At 42.5% G+C, this 23,845-nt stretch overlaps 1 protein-coding gene across 4 annotated transcripts in view; it reads left to right on the forward strand.

The window, feature by feature from the left end:
• The window catches only part of TRRAP (transformation/transcription domain associated protein), a 170,515-nt gene extending 154,160 nt beyond the window's left edge, over positions 1-16,355 (forward strand). For all 4 annotated transcript variants that reach the window (XM_075010296.1, XM_075010297.1, XM_075010298.1 and 1 more), the window contains 6 exons: positions 105-330; positions 1,030-1,247; positions 3,946-4,130; positions 6,991-7,194; positions 11,327-11,521; positions 15,084-16,355. In XM_075010296.1, the coding sequence (XP_074866397.1) occupies positions 105-330; positions 1,030-1,247; positions 3,946-4,130; positions 6,991-7,194; positions 11,327-11,521; positions 15,084-15,368 (1,313 nt within the window). In that variant the 3' untranslated portion in view covers positions 15,369-16,355. The remainder of the gene's footprint in view (positions 1-104; positions 331-1,029; positions 1,248-3,945; positions 4,131-6,990; positions 7,195-11,326; positions 11,522-15,083) is intronic.
• Positions 16,356-23,845: the final 7,490 nt, after the last annotated feature.

Here is a 23,845-nt window from a genome sequence, read left to right on the forward strand (position 1 = left end):
AGGCACAAAGATAAAAGAATGACTTTAAAATGCCAGTTTCAAGTATCTGGTAGTTAAATATGCTGTATGGCATTCACAATATTTTTTTTTTTAAATTCGTTTAGACTTTGACTTCAGCGTTCCAGGTTCCATGAAACTTCACAATCTTATATCTAAACTGAAGAAGTGGATCAAAATCCTAGAGGCAAAAACTAAGCAGCTTCCAAAGTTCTTTCTCATAGAAGAGAAGTGTCGTTTTCTAAGTAATTTCTCAGCTCAAACAGCAGAAGTGGAGATTCCTGGAGAGTTTCTTATGCCAAAGCCAACCCATTATTACATCAAAATTGCAAGGTAAACTACCATTGGGTAAAAGGTAGATGTAACAGAGAAAATAGAGATTTTAAAAGAATCCCTTTTCTCCCACTTCTGATGCAGTATCAGTCCAAGTGATAGAAATACAGTTTGTGTGTCTGTAATGAAGTGCCTTAATGAAATATGTACGGTCATGTTTCCATGTCATGGCTTAACAGAACACAGTTCTAATTTTAGATACCTATGGTAATTTTACTGGGTGTTACTGGGGACGTGGGATGGAGGATAATATTTTTAAGATCATTATAATCTCCTTTTTGTTACTTTTTTAAAGTTTCTGCTAACCACTGTAATCAGTACAGGTGCTCTGCTTGTTCGCTGGCATTGCTGTTATCAGAATTTGGTCAAGAGAATAGTTTAAATTAAAATCTTCATTCTGAAATGTAAAAAAGACAAAGATGGAAACATTCTTCATAAGTGTGCCTTTTTTTTTTAACAGAATGCAAATCTCTGCTTGTTGTATTAGGAATCTAGTTTATAAAAAGGGTGCATCTCATTTTAAAGGAGCCCATAGTTGAGTGTTGGTTTTGCAGAAGCGCCAGAGCAATCAAGATGTCTCTTCTGCTTCTAAATATGGCATTTTTATTTAAAAAAAAAAAAAAAGTAATCTCTAAAGAAAGAAATAAGACTTTAGACTTTGAAAGCTACGGTGCTTTTATCTGTTCCTTTGCTTGATAGATTTATGCCTAGAGTGGAGATAGTGCAGAAACACAACACTGCAGCCAGAAGACTCTATATACGAGGCCATAATGGAAAGATTTACCCATACCTAGTAATGAATGATGCTTGCCTGACAGAGTCCCGCAGAGAAGAACGTGTATTACAGCTCCTTCGCCTTTTGAACCCCTGCTTAGAGAAAAGAAAAGAAACCACAAAGAGGCATTTATTTTTCACAGGTACAGTAAGAGTGGGTTTTGGATAATTTCTTATGTCTTAGAAGAGCCCAGTATTGAAGCTAAAATTTTTAATACGTGCAACATCAGAATAATTTGACGTAAATCCTGCCTCTATCCTGTTGATCACAGGGGCTCTCCAGGCATGGTGACTCCACTGTAGAAGGGGAAAGGGGCATGTGTGATATTTTGGGCCATATTTAGAAGAGGTTACAAATACCGTCTTGAGCAAAGACATTGGTGAATCATTGGCCATACCTTTGCATTATGTTCCAAAAGATCCAGACTTTCCCCATCCATTTCTAGATAATCCAAAGGCAGTGTGAAGCATCTGGAAGACAGCTGCTCATGTAAAACTTTGCATTTGGCATGGTTTTCAAATTCTGTCTGTGAGGCCATTACTCATTAGTTCTTACAGCAAAATAAAAGGGTTTATCAGTACAGAATAACACTCTTTAGTGCTAAACTATTGCTAAATAATGAGTTCAGTCATTTAGATATATTTTTCTATAGGCCTGTTTTTGTGCATATTTTTAAAAAGATTTTGATCTTGAAAGAGCTAATTTGATTACTCCGATAAATTCAGAGGCTCGCTCTATGTTGGCACTACAATATGGCAATGTTTGACCACAGTACTGAACAAAACAGTAACTGATTTGACTCTCCTCAGTTAGACATCCTTCACACTGTATTTTTATGTGAATTGCAAAAATCTTCATTCATGCAATATCTTTTTGCATGCAATATTAAAGTTGAGGAACAAGATGAGTGAGTTAACTTCTACTGGCCAACAGCTACAGCAGCACTGCATATAGTAAGGTTGAAAGTTAGGCATGTAGATGTTGGGAACTGAGAGTTAAGGTGTAAAGAACTGCCAGTTCTTTTCCCTTGTATGGTGCATTGGTTATTTTGTGTCATGAAAATTAATAAATAATACACTTGTGAAACAATCCTTTTTGAGAGCATTTGACTCTTCACTTGACAGTAAGCTTAGTCTGTGTGACTTGAACCCTAGTGCAAATAGAATGTCTTCAATCAATTAAATTGTTGGCAAGTTCCAGCAGCTAGCCAACTGATGCATTATATATTAATATAAATATCCATCATCTTGGAAATTTGTGAAGCACTTAATGGTTTTGTATAAACTAGCAGTTCTGAATTCAACACCCCTCTAATGCAGTCAGAGTTGGAGGGCAGAAACAAATTGCCTCATGGTTGAGGGTTAGTCAAGGACAGTCAGGCACACTTCTGCTGTTTCAGCATAGGTCCTGGAGTTTGTTTGAGCCTAATTTTTTTTTCATACCCAACTTTTCTGTAGCCATAGTTGTGTCTTAGCTTCTTATGGGATTGTTCAGTTAATATATGAGGGAAGACAACTGTATGGCATACTCAGTAATAATCGCAATTAAAAAGACAGGATAAACACCTCGAAAGAGGTGCTACATGGAAAACAAAATGGATTAAAAAATGTAGCATATATAATAACATAAATGCAGTGATATATTGTATTTGCGAAAGACCTAAATTTAAATTACAATCTCTTTAAAAAAATACCCAGTACATCCTTGTGTTGTGTTATCAAACATTTTGACACAGCCTACAAGTATAGATAGGAGAGTCCTCTCTCTGCCTCTCCCTCCCAGGGCTAGATGCAAGCACAAGAGAAGAGCTAGCTCATTATTCTGCACATAACACAGATTTAAAAAAAAAGAAAATTGCTGGAGTAAACAACATTGAACTGTAAAAATAGAGATTCAGGGTGGAGGAAAAGGCTGGGCTGGGGACAGGGGAGAGAGAACTCATTGTTACAAATAAGCTGAGCTCAATTACTTCAATGTTTTCATTGCTGGAAGTGAAACCATCTACCAGGTGACCAAAAGATCAAGATTGCCAAACTAAGTAATATCAGCCCTGTTAAAGCTAGCTGCAAAAGAGCTTTATTCTGTTGCATTCATAAAATAAGTGCATTATGCACACAACAGACATAAGTATGTGTGTTAGAAAAACCTAGTTAGGATCAGTTCTGCAAAGTATCCAACTGGACTGTAGAAAAAATTTCAAAAGTATTTAGGTGACGTAGGAGCCTAAAGACTTAGGTGCTTTGGAAAATGTAATTGTGTAGTTATTCAGCTAAATATACGTAATCTTATGGGAAGGTCTGTTCTTGCAATATTCTCTCTATCCAGTTGTGGGTTCACCTCAGTTCTACTAAATACCTATTTTGTTTTTCAAAGCTCTTTCTTATACTGGAGTAAGACCAGAATGATTTAGTTAGATACTGAAAACATGGGGTTGCAGGAGTTAAATTAGCATCTAAAACAAAAATTCTCCTCTTTTCTGTGAATAAGAGAGGCAGGCTGAACTGGGAATCCCTAGATTTTTACTGAGATGGTGTTAGCTGTAGGCAATTCAACCATCCCTGTCAATGTGGCACAGAAATGTTTTAACCACTCAAAGTCCTTTGTGTGGTATGACATAGAGTGAAAAAGAAAATGCATCTCTCTCTCATTAATTTTTTATATTTAAAAAAAAGGGCTGAATGTGCTATGAGGAATTAAAATCTCCATTTGACATACTTCACTTGATTCACAGAACTGTGTAAGGGCTGACACTTCTATGCTAATTCTCCTTTTCTTAGTATTTTGATTATGTACTAACTGTTTTCTTCCTGTCTTTTTCCTTTCCCAAAATTTATTTTTAGTCCCCCGTGTTGTGGCAGTCTCTCCACAGATGCGTCTGGTTGAAGACAATCCCTCTTCTCTATCCCTGGTGGAAATCTATAAGCAACGCTGTGCCAAGAAAGGCATTGAGCATGACAACCCTATTTCTCGTTACTATGACAGATTGGCAACAGTCCAAGCACGAGGGACCCAAGCCAGCCATCAGGTATCAAATCTGTGTTTAATATTATTCAAACTTCCTTCTTAGGAGGTCCATGATGTTACATTTTGCTTTCCTTTCTCGCGTTTGCTACATACATTGCATGTATGTCAGTGTGTTTATGTGGGTTTGTTTTTTACCTGGTACCATATGAGCACCACCGTCTCATCAGTATTCTAAAAATGCCTAGAAAACTTTATGCCCTCAAAAAGGCTTACTACCCATTCTACTTTATTAACTACATAATTGTAACTCTAAGTACTGTAGATAAAAACATGGTGTTTAACTATATTACTCTCTAGTCAGATGTCTGGTACACCTGAAAGGTATCGGTTGAGAGCACCAGAAGCAAAACTCCTCACTCCACATAAACAGATATAATATTGAGAGATCTTGTGCAAATGTCTTCATGCTGCTCTGCTGTGGTATCAGAGTAAGGTTTATCCTTTTGCATGAGGGTGTGAACATGTCATTCACAAGGTCAGATTTTGGAAAGTGGGCATCTCTTCACTTGAAGCTGAGCTTAGACCATGGATTTATTTCACCAAAGTCTGTTCAGTCACCACTAGCTAGAACCTAATCTATATTTATGCCTTGCTGAACGCAGGGTTTCATATCCCTTTTTAACCATCAAAAGCTACACAGTGCTGATAAAATCAGGTTAGAAAAGTTGTTGGTTCATATAGCCTCTTGAACCTCCTTAGTCTGGGTGTGTCTGCTCTGGCAACACCCATGGTTCAGACCCTGGCAGGGAGAGGAGGAAGCAGCTCTGCATGCTGTCACCCCTCCATCTCTGGGGGAAAAGCAGCACAGTGAAGCACTCGTCTAAAGCCTCCTCCCATCCCCCCTCAGTGCTCCCATAGCAGTGGTGCTGAGGTGGTGGGACCTGGGTGCAGCAGGGGGGCACAGAGCCAGAGAAGCATCCCAGCCCCATTTCTCTCATGCACAGACCCCACACTCCCATTCCTCTCACACGCACTCCCTCCTCTCCTCCCAGACCCCTTGCCCCACTGCCAGCGTGGACATCCATGGTCAGGAGGAAATCCATAATCTGCCATAGCCTCCTTCCCAAGGTTGCCAGATTAACATGGTTCAGATATATATAATGTCATGTACCATGCTAGTCCAGTTCAGATTGGCTGGTAAAATGTGCAATATGTTTGTCCATTGAATATGATACTTGCCATAAAGTCTCTCACAAAATAAAATGAAGTGTTGTATAACATCTGTTTCTGTTCTGGGGCTGAGTCCTTCAGGTTATGAAACTTCATCATTAACAGACATTTAATTGAAGCCAGTATGACGATTATTCTCTTTTGAGTGCAATGGAAAAGATCCTAGCTTTATTTCTTTTTCTAATTAATGAGGCTAGTACATCGCACAGTAATTAAATATGGTAGCAGTTTGTAGATGTTTACTTCCAGCAGAGAACAAAACTGCACACTGGGTAGCTACAGAAATATTTGCAAGCCTTTCTTTATCTTTGTAAGTAAGCGGGCTCCCAGATTGTACTAAGTACAGCATAGACGTACATTTTTGCTCCAAACATCTTGTATTTTGTGACTTTCTCCCACTTTTGCTTACTTGGGAAAACACACTTAATTTCCTTCTACAAAGAAACCCCTAGCCAGAAAGAGAAAATGGTCTGTGCCTGTATATGTTCCAGATGGAATTTCATATCTTCTCCCTCGTACCCCTTCATATGTGGATTGCCGTTCTGCAGAAATCAGTCCTCCTTTATATCCCTCCTGCCTTGTTCTACAGTGGCCGACAGACCACTGGTGGCTCATAATGACTAATGAGCTGAGACTATTATGGTTGATGTGTTCAAAGCTAGTCTATGACAGATATAGTCATGCCACTATTACCCTACCCAATCATTCTTCCTTGGAGCTACCTTAGTCTCAGCAACCTGGTAACCTTCATCTTAAGCCAAGGACCTAATTTAAAAATCCATTAATATCAATGGGGGAATAAGGCCCCAAAGTGAAGTTTTTGGTGAGTGACTGTTGGTCACATATGTATTGTGCCTGGTATGCTACAGACAGCTGGCTCCAGAGTTTCTGGACGTAATGCAGAGAACAAGAAGTCCTGTGGCACCTTATAGATTAACAGATATTTTGGAGCATAAGCTTTCGTGGGCAAAGACCTGCTTTGTCAGATGCATGGGTGGATATAATAATGCAAATACAATTCATATCAGGGCCTTGAAGAGAGGTGCTTCTTCAGTTTGCAGTGAAACTGTTCATCCCAATTAGTGCTGCTTTCCACTCTGTGAACGAGGAAATCTAGGTATTTCATGATTGTGGGAGTATGGGATATTTAGTAAGAGTGAATTAATACTAGTTATATTAATGAAGCAGCAGCAAGAAAATGGGCGTGTGAAGATGAAGAGTTAAGTACTTCTCCATCGGTCTGGAAGTGAAGTTTATTGAATGTCGCTAAGATCATCCTTGTTTTTTCTTGTATATGGAGTAGAAGTTACTGACTTATAGTAACTGTTTGGTCTTTGGACTTCTGGCATACCCATAAGTAGCCCTCTGATGTCCTTATGGATGTGATTCATGTGATATTCTGAAGGCAAAGAAAGATCTCTTAATAAAACTTTGAAATGACCTTGAAACTGTTCAGGATATACACTTCCAAAATTGTGGACATACATTTGTAAAAGAGTTAGAAAAAAATACTGGCATGCATATATCTCTTAGCATCTTGATTTCAGTTTAAATATTGAACAGTTGAGGGCAGAAGAGGCTGGCAGTTTAATTAGCATTGATATTACGTTAGTGTCTTTTTAAATTGAACAGTCAATAGAGAATAGTGGTTTAAAATGATTTTGTCTTAACCAAATTTGCTTTGCCTTTAGGTTCTCCGGGATATACTTAAAGAAGTACAAAGTAACATGGTGCCCCGCAGTATGCTTAAGGAATGGGCTTTACACACATTCCCCAATGCCACAGATTATTGGACGTTTAGAAAGATGTTCACAATTCAGTTGGCATTAATTGGCTTTGCAGAATTTGTCTTCCATTTAAATAGACTCAACCCTGAGATGTTACAGATTGCCCAGGTACAGTAAACTCTCTTTTAACCGGTATTGAATTAATCAGTACTCTAAGATAACTGGCACTGCCACCAGTCAAGCTGCACTGCTGGAGGCGGAGGTCTGGGGCCCAGGCTGCCGAGAGCCTCAGGGAGGGGAGCGCTGGTATAGTGTAGACCCGAGCCCATGGTACAAGACCCTTATGGCAGGGTCATGTGAGGCCTGAGCTGTGCTAGGCTGCAGGGTTGTAGAGGCCCCTGACCCCTCTTTGCACTAGATGAAGCTGGTGTCAAAGACAAAGCCCCCCCACTGCAGCCAGAAGCTCCAGTGTGGTGAATGCAATTCTTGCATGGCCCTTCAGGGGGCACTACGCCTGATGGGACAGGGTGGGAGGCACAACTCTTGCCAAGTGGCAGAGACCTCGGGCTTGCTGAGAGACGATGACATATTCCCCATGTAAACAGAAGGGACGCAGTAGGGCGCCAGCCTGGATCACTCTGCGTCTGCAACCAGCAGCAAGTGCGTTTGCCACAGCCCTGCCTGTGCTTGTGCCTGGCAGTGGGCCCTGCAGACTGGGAAAGAGAGAACATCTGGGAAAGTTTCTGGGAGTGGTGAGCTGCTTGGGAGCCTTGTGCCGCCCAAGCCTAGCCCTGGAGTGCTGGTTGGTAATGGCAAAGGAGGGCTCCTCTAAGGGATCCTCTGAGTTGTCCATAATATTTAAATATTTGGCAACCACCCAGGCCCAGGGCTGCCAGATATGGCAGAATTTACTGTATGCTGTATTCATAAAATTTGCACCTTCACTCTTCTTTGATAGACTGAAATTTTGTAATTTACTTTTGAAATAATGATATGTTTACTATATACTTTACACTAATTGACTTTTTTTTGGGGGGTGTACATACCTACATGTAATCAACAGCGCACTTCCGTAGGCCTCTCTCTTCACTATATGATTATGCACTACATATGCAATGATAAAAAATGCCATCAGTGGGCAGAAGCATTATCCTCTAAATTCTCAGCTTTTTGAAGGACAACACCTATTCATCAAAAACTCATAAAACCTCAGTTTTCTTCGAGTGATTGCTCCTGTGCATTCCAAGCTGGGTGTGCGCTGGCATATTCCCAGTTGCTGAAAGCTTTTTGCCCTAGCCATAGGGTTGATGCAGTGCCCCCTGGAGTGGTGCCTGTATGGCAACCAATATATGCACCATCTGTCCCACTCCCCACTCAGTTCCTTCTTGCCACGCTGTCTGTTGCTGGAGCTCTCTCTCTCTCTTGTAGTTCAGCTGATAGCCATCACCTGTAAATTAGTTAGTAATTATTTGTGTAAATAGTAGTAAGTAGTCTAGGCAGGACTTTGGCTCCAGGGGATTCCTGGCTCTCCAGGTTTCAAAACCTGCTCAAAATGTGGCAAACGGATGCCTAAGAGTGACCCATACAAGACTTGTTTGAGTTGCCTCGGTGAGGCACATCTTTGAGAACATTGCTCCATTTGTAAGGCCTTCAAGCCTAGGACTCTAAAGGACAGAGTGTAACATTTAAAAGTCCTGCTGATGGAAGCAGCCTTGTGCCTGGACATCTCCCCTGCAGGAGCTCAGACCAGTGCATCATCAGTGCAGAGCACTCCTAGCAGTACAAGACAACACAAGACTCAGTCCCCAGTGCCTCGCAAGAAAAAGAGACATGAACGGGCCTGGTCCCCAGAGAAGGTAAAGAGCTGAGAAACCTCTAAGGCATCTGCCAGAGCACACCATGGGTTGGGTCATGAAGTGCGGGCATCAACACTGGCGCAAGACGGGAGGCTGCCCTCAACTCTGGAGGCATTCATTGAGGCGCAGAGCCTCTTACAGATCATGATGCTGGGACTGACACTGCATCGTGAGTCCTCATTGTCACCAGAGGGACCGTCCCAGATACAGGCACCAGTACAGACTGCCAGGCGGAGTCATCCTTTATGACACCGTTGCTGTTCCTGTAACCAGACCAGCCTCAATGAGGCAGACCGGCTATGATGACCCTGATCAGCTTGCCTTACCACACTGCTCAAGGACAGCATGAGCCAGGGCAGACCATGGGCCCCATGGCACTGCTCTGGTTGTCGGCATCAGAATCTAACTCTTATTACTGTAGCTTGGCAAGGAGCGAGAGCACGAGATCATCGCGCCACAGTGGACGTTGGCACCGGAGTCATCACCCTGCAGATGAGGGCTTGCAGGTGTTCTCTCAAGGCGCTCCCCAGTGGCCCTTTTGGACCCCATGAGCGGTCCATGAAGCACAAGGGCAGGCTGTGGGAGTCCCTGTTAGGGCACCTGGCACTCCCCAGAGGCCAAGGGCGGTGCTGTCAGTGTTGTTGGAGGTGCCTCCGCCAGAAGGTCCAACAGTGCCAGAGGCCACTTTGGTGAGCTCGGCACTGACACAGATGGCACCAGCCCAACTCTTGGCACTACCCATGCAGGCGCCAGGGGTAATGGCATCAGCGGGCCTGGTGCCGTCCCAGGTGCTGAGTTACTCTGCATGCCCCTAATGTGCCTGCATTATATTCGGGTGCTTTACTCCAGGTGCCAAGCACGGCACAGCAGACCACGGTGCCAAGGACTCAAACGGGATTTAGGACCCCTCCTGCTGGTGGGCATGGAAGGGGTCATGTATCATCCTTGTCCTCCCCGATGAGACTTTGGCTGGGTCCTTGGCATCCCCAGTTATGGAGGATGGTAGGGCATATCAGCATCTGCTGTGCCAAGTCACCCAAGGCCTGGGTACACAAGCAGAGGAAGTCAGGGATGAAACAGACCCAGTGACAGACAGCCTCTTGGCTTTGGGGCCTACAAGGGTAGCACTGCCTATTATTGAAACAATTGCCAGTATGGCAAAGAGAGTGTGGCAGACCCTGGCCTCTGCCCTACCCACGGCCAAAAGGAACAAGCATCAGTACTTCAATCCTGCCCAGACCAATGTGCACCTGTTCACCCACCTTCCCTCCAGTTTATTCAACGGGAAGCCTACAGTTAAGGATTGTTAACCAGCAGGCTCCGGTTAGCAGGTGCGCGTACAACATGGCCAGTTCCTTATCTTGTTTCTCAGAGCTGCTCCCTCCAGAGACTAAGCCTGAATTTAAGGCGGTGGTAGACCTTGTATAAGCTCATATCCAGGGCAGTGCTGCAGGCAGTTCTGGATCCAGCAGATGCTGCCGCCAGCGTCAAGGCCTCCAGGATAGCCGTGCATACGGGGGCATGGTTACAAGCTTCGGGGCTCCCCTATAGGTCCTGAAGTTTGTCGGACCTCACCCTTTGAAGGGTCATCTCTGCTTTCAGAAAAGACAGACAAAAGGCTTCAAAGCCTGAAAGACTCGAGGGCTACTTTACGTTCACTCGTAACGTTGACATTTCACTCCTAGGCCTCAGTTCAGACAATTCCCTCAGCAACAAAGAGATACCAACAGGAGACAGGGTCATACTAATAGGAGGCGTCAGGGCCAGAGTCACCAAAAACCCCCTTCGGGGACCAAACAATTTTGGTGGTGCGGTCAGGAGCGACACACAGGTTGCCACCCCAGTTCCAGCTCAGCTTTTATTTTCATCCCGCCTATCACCCTTCTACCATGCATGGTACGACATAACCCCAGACCAGTGGGTCCTACGCACAGTAGAGGTGGGATATGCTATCTAATTTTCCTCATACCTGCCTTCTCACCCTCCTTCCCCATCCCTCTTCACGGACCTATCTAACGAGATTGTGCTCAGGCAGGAGATACAGTCCCTCCTCCAACAGGGGGCTAGAGAGGAGGTTCTCCATTGATTCCAGGGACAAGGGTTTCATTTCCGTTATTTGTAAGAGAATAGTCTATGTTTGAAATTCTAGTTGCCCATTTTTGTTTTAAGGTTTGCTTGATCAAAAGAGTGAGGTGGTATTTCAATAAAAGAAATTGTTAACAATGACTTTTTATTCTTGCATATCTACCTTTCATCTTTGTTCCCAGATTTACGTTATAGACATTGAAATATTTCACTGATGCACATGCAGTAAGCTTAAAGTATTATTCTGTGTATTGCTGGTTGTTTTTAAAAAAAAAAAAAAAAAAAGCCTTATTGATTTTTATACATTGATTTTTCCTTTCCTTATATGATTCATACCTAAATCTCATTTTAAAATCTAGGATACTGGCAAGCTCAACGTGGCATACTTCCGATTTGACATTAATGATGCTACTGGTGATCTGGATGCCAATCGTCCTGTCCCATTCCGTCTTACACCAAACATTTCTGAATTCCTTACGACAATTGGCGTCTCTGGCCCTTTGACTGCATCAATGATTGCAGTAGCTCGTTGTTTTGCACAACCAAACTTTAAGGTATGTAGAATTTTTACCTTTAAGTAGCGTTTATAGACTTATCACGCTTGCACTAAAATAAACACCTTGTACATCAGTGTGCTTGGTGTGCAGGAGTTCTGAGTCTCCTTTGTCTTGGAATGCATCACTAGAGTTGGTGACATCCTCGCCTTTGAGGGAGCTTGAAAGAGAAGACGTTCTCCTTTTCCAGTACCACCTAAACCCAAGGAGTCAAATGGTTTGGCATCTTCCAGCCATAAGAAGGCCTGATTTCAAGGTCTAGGTCCCCAGCAGAATTAGCCAGATGTTAGACCTAAGCAAGCTCTAACTGGATGCTCCCCAGTACCGCATTCATTGTCTAGCATTGAAAATTATGCATCTGGTACCATTGACTCTAACTCCAGTGTCAGGAACTTATACAGTGCATTCTGCTCTCATGGCACCAGTGACATCGAAGGTATATGTAATTATGAGGGATCCACTTTGCCTATCCCCACCAGTCTCCTCATTCATGCAAGATGACATTCAGGTACCAACTGTTCCTACCATGTGATTGCTGTTGCCAATATCATCTTTGCACCCACTTGTTCAACACCATCAGAAACTGGGCACTTGTCAGCATAATCAGAGACTGAAAGTTCCACTCTGCAACCTGGCAGATGAACAGTACCTTCAGCAGAAAAGCCATGGATGCTTCCTACAGTAATGTCCACTTTTCATCAGTCACAAGCCTTTTCTCCTGCTGCTCCTGAGTGCCACACAGCTTTGACTTTTAGACTCTGATGACTCCTCCTTGGAATCAGAGGTGGGATCTGACGTTTTACGATTCCATTACAGAATGCCATCAAACAAGTTGATGTCTCAGTAATATAATGCTTATAGGAGTGGGTCCAGGGAGATGGTGCTCTAGATTTGGACCCAGACACCATGCCAGATAGAGTAGTCTGAGGTTGGGGGTGGTGTGTCCTCTGGTTCTTCAGTCCTCATTTCTCACATGGCAAATACGTGTCACCATCAACATAGTGTTTGCTTTCCGGTACTAGTCTTGGCACTGTTCATGGTACCCAGCAAGCAGGGGGTCTTATTCTTCTGGTGCCTGATCATTTCAGTACAGAGACCCAGTAGACAGGAGTCCATGTGGACATTCAACACTTACTCATCATCCTTGGATGAGATCTCTCTGTCTGAATTTTCTTCCATGGTTCCCGACAATAATATAATGTACTGAGAACCTAATGAAAAGAATGACATCTCTTATGTGCACAGCTGCACACGAGACAAAGACTCGATATAAATTAGTGGATTTTTTTCAGGGCCTCTAGATTGGCTTTAGCTGTGATTGGATTTAGCCAGAATCCTTTGGCAGATTCCTTGCCCCTTATATCCACTGCCAGAAAGAAGATGGGAAAGAGATACAAAGTTCGTTCTCAGGGTCATTGGTCTTTTTATTCATACTCAATCCCAGGATCTTTATACATCTGGCAAGACAGATCTATCTACAAAGACACAGAGAAATTGGATTTTTTGGAGAGAGAGGTTTATTTGTCATCAGGATTTGGCCATTTAGCATCGCTCACTTCTAACCACTTGTATTGGAATTAAATGATATTTGTAAACAAATTACCAGATGATGCCAAAGGGGAATAGAGAACACTTAAATATTACGTCAGGACCAATACAAAAGCCGATTGAAATCTCTTTGTCGTAGTTTTAGACAGAATATTCCAACTTTATGTAATTTCACTCTAAACTTCGTAGTTTGCGCAAATTAATATGAACCAGTTGTTTTACCATTCTAGTTTGAAAATCTAGTAATGGTAAAGTAAAAGTAATGTGTAAGATCAGCAGATAGGAATAAGAGGATTTCAAAGTTCCCGGGGTCCTTTCGAAAAGGGCCCCCATCTGGTCGAGCCATGCGGCAGCCAAAAGCAGCAATTTCGAATGCGTTTCAGTGCCTCATTAGTAATTTTTGAAATAGCCATTTGCATGGCCATTTTGAAGATTTGGGCTAGTGTAAACACGGCCATACAGTCTGTGGTGGTATTCTTTTAATATTCAAATAGGGGAAAAGTGAGGTCCTGCTGTGAAATTTTCTGTCTTTCTAGAACAGAAAGCGAATGCAGTGTGTTGTTTCCATACTTAAGACTCTTACATGTTGATTGTACATATCTTTTTAGGCCATGTTTACACTTGCAGACAGGTTTTGAGATGTGATCTTTAACGTTTTCTCCCCTTACGCCAGGGTTGGGGTATACAATTGGAAACGCCATAAGCTTCAATTTCATAGGTGCTGAGCATCCACAGCTCATTTTGAATTAATGCTCATGTTAAATACCTAGTTATACTGGCTATATGTGAAAATTTGGCTTGGCATTTAACTGTAGTAAGCTGAATACCTTTAATTCTTTTTCTTCAAAATATGGGTTTGATTACAAGCAAGGATAAAGACTTGTGTTATAAATTATAATTCTTACTCTCAAAAAGCTCAGGCTGTTGTCATTTATACCTTACTATCAAGAAATCAGCTGTCTATGAATGAGAAAATAAGAAACTGTTTTTTGTGTATTTTCTGTCAATAATGATAGGGTGGTTTGAGGAAGCGAGTTAGCTGAAATTTTTAAAGTTCAGTTTAGAAATCCACAATTAAAACAAGTCAAAACAAGAAATTACAACTTTGGGGAAATGCTGCATTTACGTAGGAGGGGAGGATGTTGCATCAGGATTTCCTTTCCAGACTTCAGTGGTAAGAGTCATAACTGACTAAACAATAACTTCAGGCTAACATAACATACAAATCATTCAGCAAATTATTTGTGTTATAGAACATTATTTTTCCTGAAATAAACTGTATGTTCCTGTTTGGCACCTCTGTGGGTACATCTACACATGCCCCACCCTTTTAGAAGGGGCATGTAAAGGAAGTGGGTTGAAAATGTTAATGAGGCGCTGATATGGATATTCATCACTTAAGTTGCATAATGGTGGCCACCCAGAGTGTGGAAAGTGCTGCTTTCAAATTACAAACTAGCTATGTAGACAGGAGTTCCTGCAATAGGAAACCCTGATTTTGAAAGAACCCTTTGAAAGAATTTGGAAAGGAGGGTGCTTTTGAAATAGGAATTTCCTGTTGAAGGAACCCCATCTACACAACTAGTTTGCAATTTGGAAGCAGCACTTTCCGCACTCTGAGTGGCTGCCATTATGCAAATAAAGTGCTGAATAGCTATATCAGCGCCTCACTAGCATTTTTGACCTGCTTCATTTACATACCCCTTCTGAAAGGGAGGGACGTATAGGTGTAATCTGTGTGTGAGAAAAATAATTTTGTAAAAGAAACTTCACAGCATTTTGTAAGTACTATTTGAAAAGAATAATGTCTCTTAGCAGACAAAATAATTTGTTAAACAATAGTCATAAAGTTTATTACAAATATTAGGTCTCTGAAACAATCAGCCCCTAAAGGGTTAAGATTACAAAGAGACCAAAATGTCAAGATGCAGTTTATTACAATTCAGTTAAAATCTATAATCCCTTGACACTTCTTCTAGTTAAACATAATTATCTAATTTTCTCCTTCGTGCAGGTTGATGGCATACTGAAAACTGTGCTGCGGGATGAAATAATTGCTTGGCACAAGAAAACACAAGAGGATACTTCCTCTCCGCTCTCAGCAGCCGGGCAACCTGAAAACATGGATAGTCAGCAGCTGGTTTCACTAGTTCAAAAAGCTGTTACTGCTATCATGACTCGCCTCCATAATCTTGCTCAGTTCGAAGGAGGAGAAAGCAAAGTCAACACTCTAGTAGCCGCTGCAAATAGCTTGGATAATCTCTGTCGTATGGACCCTGCCTGGCACCCTTGGCTGTAACTTGAAATTTTGATCTGTTTTTTTTTTGCTGCTGTTGTGTTGTGAGCCATGTGTTGTGGGAAGAAAATGTGAAGAACTCATTTCAAACCATGGCTTACCTGTCACTGCCTTTTTTGTCAGTCTTCTTTTTAATCATGTTTACAGAAGTACAACAGTTTTACTGTTTTAAGGTAATTTCATGACAGCGACGTTTCATGTACAAAGAAATGTGCTGATTTATTATTCAACGACAGTTTCCACAAATAGCTTAAAAGGAGGGGAGGAGACTTAAAATGTGTACAGGAGAATCTGGTAATGAATGCTATAGTATTGGCGCTGTTCGTTTTTATTTTTAAAGCAATGGCATATGCTAAATCTACAGCATGTAAATTTTTTATACGCTATAAGAAACCAGTATTCCCAGATCTTCAATTTTACTTGTTGGAATTTTATTAAATCACTTTCCTTCATTCTGCTACTATGAAGGAACATGTGGATTGTTTAAATACTATCAGTTTTAATCCTTTGAGAAATTTCCAAGCTAAGTTTGTTTGTACAGAGATTTTTGTAACACAAATGTATAGCAATGATGTTTTTGTTAGGCACATTGGAAAGTGATGAAAAACATGCTGACTTTTCTCAGTGCCTACGTGATGTACAGGGAAAGTGTAAGCAACTTTTGAATATTTAGTTAAGTGTTAGACAACGTGTAAAGGAAGTTTTATAAAAGGAGGGGAAGTCATCTGCTGACACATGTATGTGGCATAAAAATGGTATAATGAAAAGACAGAAGAAGCTAAAAAATTGAACCAGTCTGATACTTTTGATTAGACTGCTGGAGTTACTGTAGCTTCCTCAGAAACTGTTTCAATCTTTGTAATTTAAAAAACCTCAGTTTAATGTTTTACTTGAGTCTTTTTGTTCTGTTAGCATTTTTATAAACCTGGAGTGTTGAATGTTATGCTGAAATTTGTACAGGGTGATTTTTAAAAATAAATAATTTTGTAAAATGTACTTATGTCAGTGCCGTGTATTTTAGGTCCAGGAAAATGGAATAAATAGGAAGGATTTCCCTGGGTACCAGCACAGCCAGAAGCTTGTGGGGGAAAAATAGCCAGCCAGCCAGGCTGTTGGTGAGCTGAATGATCTGACCAGGGGCTGGTTCTCTGCACAGCACTAGCAGCAGGATGCTCCTTCACCCCTCCCTCTACCCCCTCCCCATGAAGGATAGAAGAAGCTGTGGGGTTAGGTGTGGGTGAAGAGGCAGAGCAGGGAGAGGACAGTGAGAGGGGAAGCACCTAAAAGGTTGATGGACAGGCAGCAAAGATGACGCATAACTAGCCGCCGCCTCTGTACCTGCCCACACTCGCCAACTGCCCAGGGTCCACACCACAGGTAATACTATAAATGAGGCAAACATTACACGCAATTGGAAAATGGGTTGAGGTTGGTGCAATTACCTAATCTCCTTCTCCTGCCCCAGCTCCTGGATCTGGATACTGTAATTATTCTGAAGTCTGTTCTTCCTGCCTTTGGTGTCCATTCCAGAGAGAGAACAAATAATGCCGTTTGTAGCATTTGGGAAGCCCACATATCTTCGAGGTGCAGGTGCCCGTAAAGAGAGAGGCTGAGCTCTACACTTCAAAAAACATTTTGTGAAGGTAGCTGTGGGGTGAAGACAGATTCTTGCCAAGGAACACCTTCATACCTCCACCTGACTAATCCAAGAGTAATCCCCCTACTGCAGAGCCTCCTTCCAGATCCACCATGTGGCTCTCACAATGTTGTATGCAAATAGCACAGACCTCACCATGTGCCCTTGCTTGAAGTGTGTCACTTTTGTAAGACAGGTAGGGATGAAAAAAAAAAAAGATGCATCTGAAAACCAATGGAAACTGGCAACCCTGCTCTTGGGCAACAGTATACAAATTGCTTTGTTGGCCACACAAGAACCCCTGTGCGCCCATGTGGACCGTGGGCTGCAGGTTGCCCACCAGTAATGTATTTTTGTTTTCCTGAGTGACTAGGGCAGGGGCTGCTCCAGAGCAATCAGGAAGGTACTAGAACCAATTAAGTCAAGCAAACATCATAAGACACCTGGAGCCAATTAAGAACTTGTTAGAAGCAATTAAGAGGGACAGACTAATCAGGGCACCTGCAACCTATTAAGAACTTGCTAGGGATAGTTTAAAAGGCTCTCTTTCAGGGAGGATGGTTTGTGAGGAGCTGGGAGCAAGGGGGCATGCTGTGCTGCAGAAGGGCTGGCAGGATGAGCATAGTCAGGTACAAGAGGAAGGTGCTGGGAAAGGTCAATTGGGGAAGCGGCCCAGGGTAGAAGTACAGCTCTGGTGGGGGGAAGGGGGAGGAAACTACCAGTTGTCACTGCCATTAGGGCCCTGGTGTAGAACCCAGAATAGAGGGCGGGGCTGGGTTGCGCCGCCCTTCCCCCATCAGCATAGAGACATTCTCTGAGAGGGAAGACTAAGGAGGGTTCTCACATCCAATGCATGGACTGGCCAGTGATGAAGGTGGCTCAGGCTGTGAGCCTTGCCTCCAGAAATAGGGAGACACTACACTGAAACCAAGGCAAAGCCAGAGCTCTGCTACAGATGCTTTACAAAAAACCTTTAATTATACAATAACATACTATTTTTTTCTACAGCGTGCCCCACCCCAGAGCTATTGCCTGGATCGCCCAAGTTGGGTTGACTATGCTGGGCTCCATGGGCTGGCACAATTGGCCATTGGAGTGGTCCAAGGTGTGGCGTAGTCGTCATTTTCACCCTAGGCCCCACACTACTCTAGGGGCGTCCCTGCCTGCACCTTACGATGCACAGGATAGAGCATGATTAATGACACTATATTGTTGAAACACTTCTGGGAAGACAGAATCATCAGTTTCCCCCTGGGCCTTTCTATGATCTTCTGATCTTCATCGCCATCACATCCAAGCGCTGCAGAAACCTTAATTAATCTTCAGAGGGGCTTGGCAAAGTGCTGGATTTGATTTACAGAGGGGAAGTTGAGAGACAGACTAAGACCAAAAGTAGACACTAATTCTGGATGCCCTAGTTGAAATCCCAAGGACTGGATCATACAGAGTACTTAGCATTTAATATTTAAGCACCTTTCCTATTGACTTCTGTTGTAGAGGGCTGATTTTGCAAACCAGGTCCCAATTTCAGAACACCTAACCAAGTACTGACCACTTGTGAAAAGTTTGATTTGTTGTTTGCCTAGCATTACATAGAAACGCTGTGGCAGAAGTGAGAATGGAATCAACTCTTTTAATCCTGTCATCCTCCTTTTTCCTTCTTGCAATCCCCTGCCTTATTCATGATACACTTCCAACTTCTGCAACAAGTTAGGCAGGGTTCTGACCAATAAGCCTCCTTCACTATTCAGGCTCAAATTAATTCACGAAGCAAGTCCATTCCATGCACAGGCTGGGTCAAAGGTCCTGTGGAAAAGAAACTCTGATCATGTAACAGAGAGGTAGCCATGTTAGTCTGTACTTCCACTCTGATCATGTAAATAAAGACGGTTCTTCATAATGCATGGGGATATTTCCTAAATTTTGAATATTTGTTGCAACCTTAATGTTTTAACACAGTTCTTTGGATGTAAATTCTAGGGGTTTACAGAAGGTCACTAGTGAAAATGTGCAAAAACATGGTAAATGAAAGCTTGGGCTGGGGAACTTATCTGGATAGTTGTTGGCTTGTTGGATTGGACAGGCTTTTTCAAGTTTTCTGGGGGTTTTCTAACTGTTTTGGTTGTGTCTTTATCTGGAACTGTAATTCAGCCTTTTATTATTTTAGCCTTAATCTACTTTCCAAGTAGACTAGAGCATCAGAGTTAATTTGCTTAAGTAAATTATACCCCAAAATGAAATAATTTACCATTTAGTTAGTTGTTTCCATCCAATCTCTAAAACTGTTGTGTTGCTTTGCTCCCCTATAATTGGGCTGTCCGTGAATTGTCAGATGCAAAGAAAGAGATTATTGGAAGATGACTCAAAGCATTTTAGCAACAGACAATAAAAACTGTTTTGTAGTGTCAGTAGAAAAAGGTTCCTTTTAGAACTGTGATCTGTTTTAAATGTGATGATTAAAATGTTCTTTTGTGGCATAGGGACGTATTTACAGAGCAAAATCCCAACATGAAAAATATTGCATACACATTCAAGTGAGCTCTATGAGGTTGTGAGCTAGCTTTCTGACAGGTTTTAAAGAGCACTCTGTAAAGCTATTTATATGCTACACATACATATCTTCAGCAAGCAGCCTGGATAAAATGGTTGCTGAACCTGTGAGAGCACTTTGAAAACAAGGTGAGATCTAAAACCCTCATCATTTCATTCATTCACTGTAAATCAACGTAACTTTTATCTCGATTTTGAAAGGAGGAGGAGGAGGAGGTGAATTTTATCAGCATGACAACTTCACTGGATTTTTCCTTCACTTCAGAATCTTAGCTTCAAACCAGAATGCACTGAAGAAATTTTTTATCTTAGTCTACATCCAGCTATGCCTTGTGGAGCAATATCTACATATACAGTCTAACACATTTCTTCAGCCATAAGACCTTGGATTCTGATCAGCTTAGTTCTCACAAGCTATGCACCTTTAAGAAGTTTGGCTTGGAAGTCCACCAAGGGAAATTTGGGTGCTACAGAGAATAACCCGGGTTATTTAATAGGTGTCGCTCTTTCCTGTCAGGGTGTCTACACTGTGGCGTGGATGTGTGATTTTAGTCTGTGTGTGTGTCCCCCGTCTAGCGCTGATCAAACTAGGCAGTGAAGCCAGACCAGCCTTCTCAATACATACCTATTGTCTTGTGGCCATGGCCTCACCACTACTTCTAGTGGGCTAGCTGGATCAAAGCTAGGTAGGGTATGTCTACATGTCCCCCAGTCACATCTCTCAGTTCCAGTGATGGGTACTATCGGAAATTCCATTTTTTGAAAATTAGATGTAAAACTTTCTCCTGGGGGATTGCATCGTGCTGTTCCTGGAGAGCAGTAGTCATAGTTAAATTCCAGTTACATCATCACACACAGCCATGCGAAACTCTGCTGTTTCATTCGATACAGTCTCCAATTCTTGTTCCAGGAGTGTGGCCAGGCCTTGTTTAACAGCTGCTCTGCTGCTGCACATCCAGGCGAGAAGTGATCACTGCGTGTGTGTGCGCGTGTGCCATCTTGTATAAACACCTCTGGGCAGAGACTGTTTCTTGTCATTCAGCAATGCGAGCAGCTTCAGCACTTTGTGCAAATGCATAACTTCCTTCTTAATCAGTGTCTGGGGGATATCTCTGTTTAATCCAGCATTAACAAATTCGATGCCATTGCAAACGGCTAAGAAAAAGAGTCTCTTTTTTATCACCCATCTGATTTCTGTGCTCTTAAATGTTTTTTCTTTTTTTAAAAAAAAAAAAGTCTTTAAAGCTATGAGATTTACCCAGAGTTATCCAGCTTTTGTCAAAATTCCACCTTAATCATTGCTTACTCTTATTCCAGCCACAATGAGCCATTACTTCACAAGTTACACTAAGGAAGGGCTCTCAGTCTGTTATCTGGAAAGGACAGAGACCTTCACAGGCTCTTTGTTTCTTTTGATGCTAGCGCATTAATTATTGCCGCCCTCCATTTCCCAGTGTCATTATTGGTGAGACACCGACATCAAAGAATGAAATCTGCTTATTCAGCAAGAAGTCTGATCAGTAGCTGTTCAAAAAGCTACTGTAAAATGGGTCAGTCACGTGCATGACTGTGACAATATACAGCTACCTAGTGCTCTAAATTGAGATCTGGCTGTGTCATGATTGGGGTAAGCCTCTTTCAGTGTCTAAACTTCCCTTCTGATTTCTTCAATAAGCACTGCAATCAGTAAAACAAACAAACAAAAAAAAAACAAAAACAAAAACAAGAAAAGAGAGGAGCCAGTACTCAGCCAGCTCCCCAACTTTAGCCAATCCAAAGTTTGGGGCTGCTGAGGTGCCAGTACCAGCCAGTGCCGGCACAAGAAAAGCACTGACCACAATTATCACATAAAAATGAGGCTGAAAATGACAGAAGCTGCAGGAAAATCATGTAAATTGTGTAGGTGAATTACTGTAAAGATAATGATCATGCACAGTACATGTTGCATTGTTTCATTTTCTTGGCTCCAGTGAGATTGGATGAAGAATTCTCTCTATTCAAATGGTTCAGGCAAAGTATTGGCTGTCAGAACTCCTGGCTTCTGTCTCTGTCTCTGTGATTTTTGTCTTTCATTTTGAATAAGTGATTTAGCCCCATTGAATTTCCCCATCTGTAAGTCAGGGCGTTAGCGAATGTAAGCATTGACACACTGTTGCTAAAATGCTTTGAGATCCTGGGATGGAAAGCACGACACACAAATCTTAATAGTTCAGCTCGCTCTGTTGCTCTTACTCTGGAGATAGATCGCTCTCGCTTTTTGCGTCTACAGTACAAGAAATTCAATTTGTTTATCGATTTTCTAATTTTGGAATTGTTAAAGTTCGATTTTGACCATCCTTACTTCAGACCTCGCTCCCTACAAAGTCGAGTCATTGTTGCCACACACAAATTGGCTAACATTGACTGTTGCAGTTGTGTATCGTGGGAAGCTATCCCACAGTTCCCCCATCCCCGTAGTATTCTAGGGTATGCTCACTTGTCTTGACGTTATATTCCCCCATTGCATTTTCATCATTCCCCTCCCAATCCCTGAAAATGTCGATCTATTGGAAATAATGCAGAAGACACTCAAAAGTACAAGAGAGAAATTTTGGTTTCCCCACACATTACATTGCCAACATGCGTGCAGTGACTGTATTCTCACCTGGCCACCCATCCCACCTCCCATCATTGATGAAATGTGATCCCTGAAAATCATGCAGGGACAAGAATGCAGGAAGAAAGAAATAATTTTTGGTTTCCCCATATGTTGTTATGAATGGAAAGGGTTTGGGGCCTTCCGGTGCACTATAAGGCTTCTGTGCAACGACTGTATTCTCAGCTGGCCATCCATCCCACCTCCCATCATTGCTGAAATGGGATCCCTGAAAATCATGCAGTGGCCCAGAATGTTAGATTCAGGAGAATGTATGAGGAAAGAATTTCTGGTTTCCCTCAACACTATATTGACTACACAGGCTCAGCGACTGTATTCTCAACTGGCCATCCATCCCACCTCCCATCATCACAGAAAAATGAATTCTTGGCTTTCCCCAGCAGCAACAGCAAGCCCAGGTATGGGCCAGTGGGGGACAGGGGGTGTCACTGGATGACCAGTTGAAGTATTCTACCCCATCAGGAGCAAGCCCCTTAGCCCCCATGGGAGAATTTTTCCTGGAGGCAGCATGAAGCCCAGGTATGGGCCAAGGCTGGGAGGTGTTGCTGGATGACCAGTCGAGCTATTACTTCCCTGCAATCTCCCAGTATCTTAACCGCCAGGGGAGACTTCCCCATGGCAGCAACAAAGCCCCCCCGTATCTTAACCACCAGGGGAAACTTTTCCCCAGTGGCAGCAAAGCCCTCTCTTTGCCGCACAACTGACAGCATAGCCAGCACCGAACAGCAGGCATATCCTTTTATTGGGTTGGGTTGGGGGCTACCACATGATGTGGCTGAGTGTGGGAAAGACCCAGACTGTGTGGCAGCTGTGGGGAGGCAAGGGAGTTCACACACAAATGTAAACTGCTAAGAAGAAATTTCTCGGTGAGTTATGCAAGCACCACCCCCCGCACAAACTTGTTGATGTGGTATGGCAGGACAAGGGCTGGTGCCAGGCAGTGCAAAAACAAAAACAAACAAAAAATAATGTGTACAGACAGTTGTAAACTCCTTGCAGGGGCTATTTGAATGGGTAGATGCACACACCCTGCTAACAGCATGGAAGGAAAGAAACTAACATGAGCCCACTGCTGAAGGCTTGCTGCTCCCACTTGGAAAATTAGGCTCTTTCTTTTACTGGAGTTCAGCAGCCAGAATGGAGCGCTGAGGGGCATTGTGGGTTAAATACAGGACACCTCTGGAGGCTAATACATTCTGGTTTTAAGACATGGTGCTTCCACATTGCCTTTTAATCACATTTCTGAGTTCAAGCTTGATGCTAAAACCTATCAGGTAACCGATTTTGTAATGTCCAGATTAGCGCACCCAAAACTGAGCTTACAGTCTTTGCAGTGAAGACAGTCAGATGGTAAAATCGAGCTAACTGAATTGAATTCGAATTTAATCTCGTAGTGTAGCTGAAGCCTAAGCTTTCTGGGGGGCAGACACTGAAATTTCTTGACAATAAAAGCAATCTTTTTGGAAGGCAGTTCTGACTGCATAGGAAAAGATTCTTTTCCACTCACCCTGGTCTCTCTACCCCCATGGTGGTTTGTGCTTAGATGCTGTACAGCTTTTTCCCTATTTGTATCACTTGTGAGAGAACTTGTCTGTCCCTTCAGATGAAACACCAAACAATATGTTTAATGGGGAACAC

Source organism: Carettochelys insculpta, chromosome 16, assembly GCF_033958435.1.
Source record: "Carettochelys insculpta isolate YL-2023 chromosome 16, ASM3395843v1, whole genome shotgun sequence".
In the NCBI taxonomy this organism is placed as follows: Eukaryota; Metazoa; Chordata; order Testudines; family Carettochelyidae; genus Carettochelys; species Carettochelys insculpta.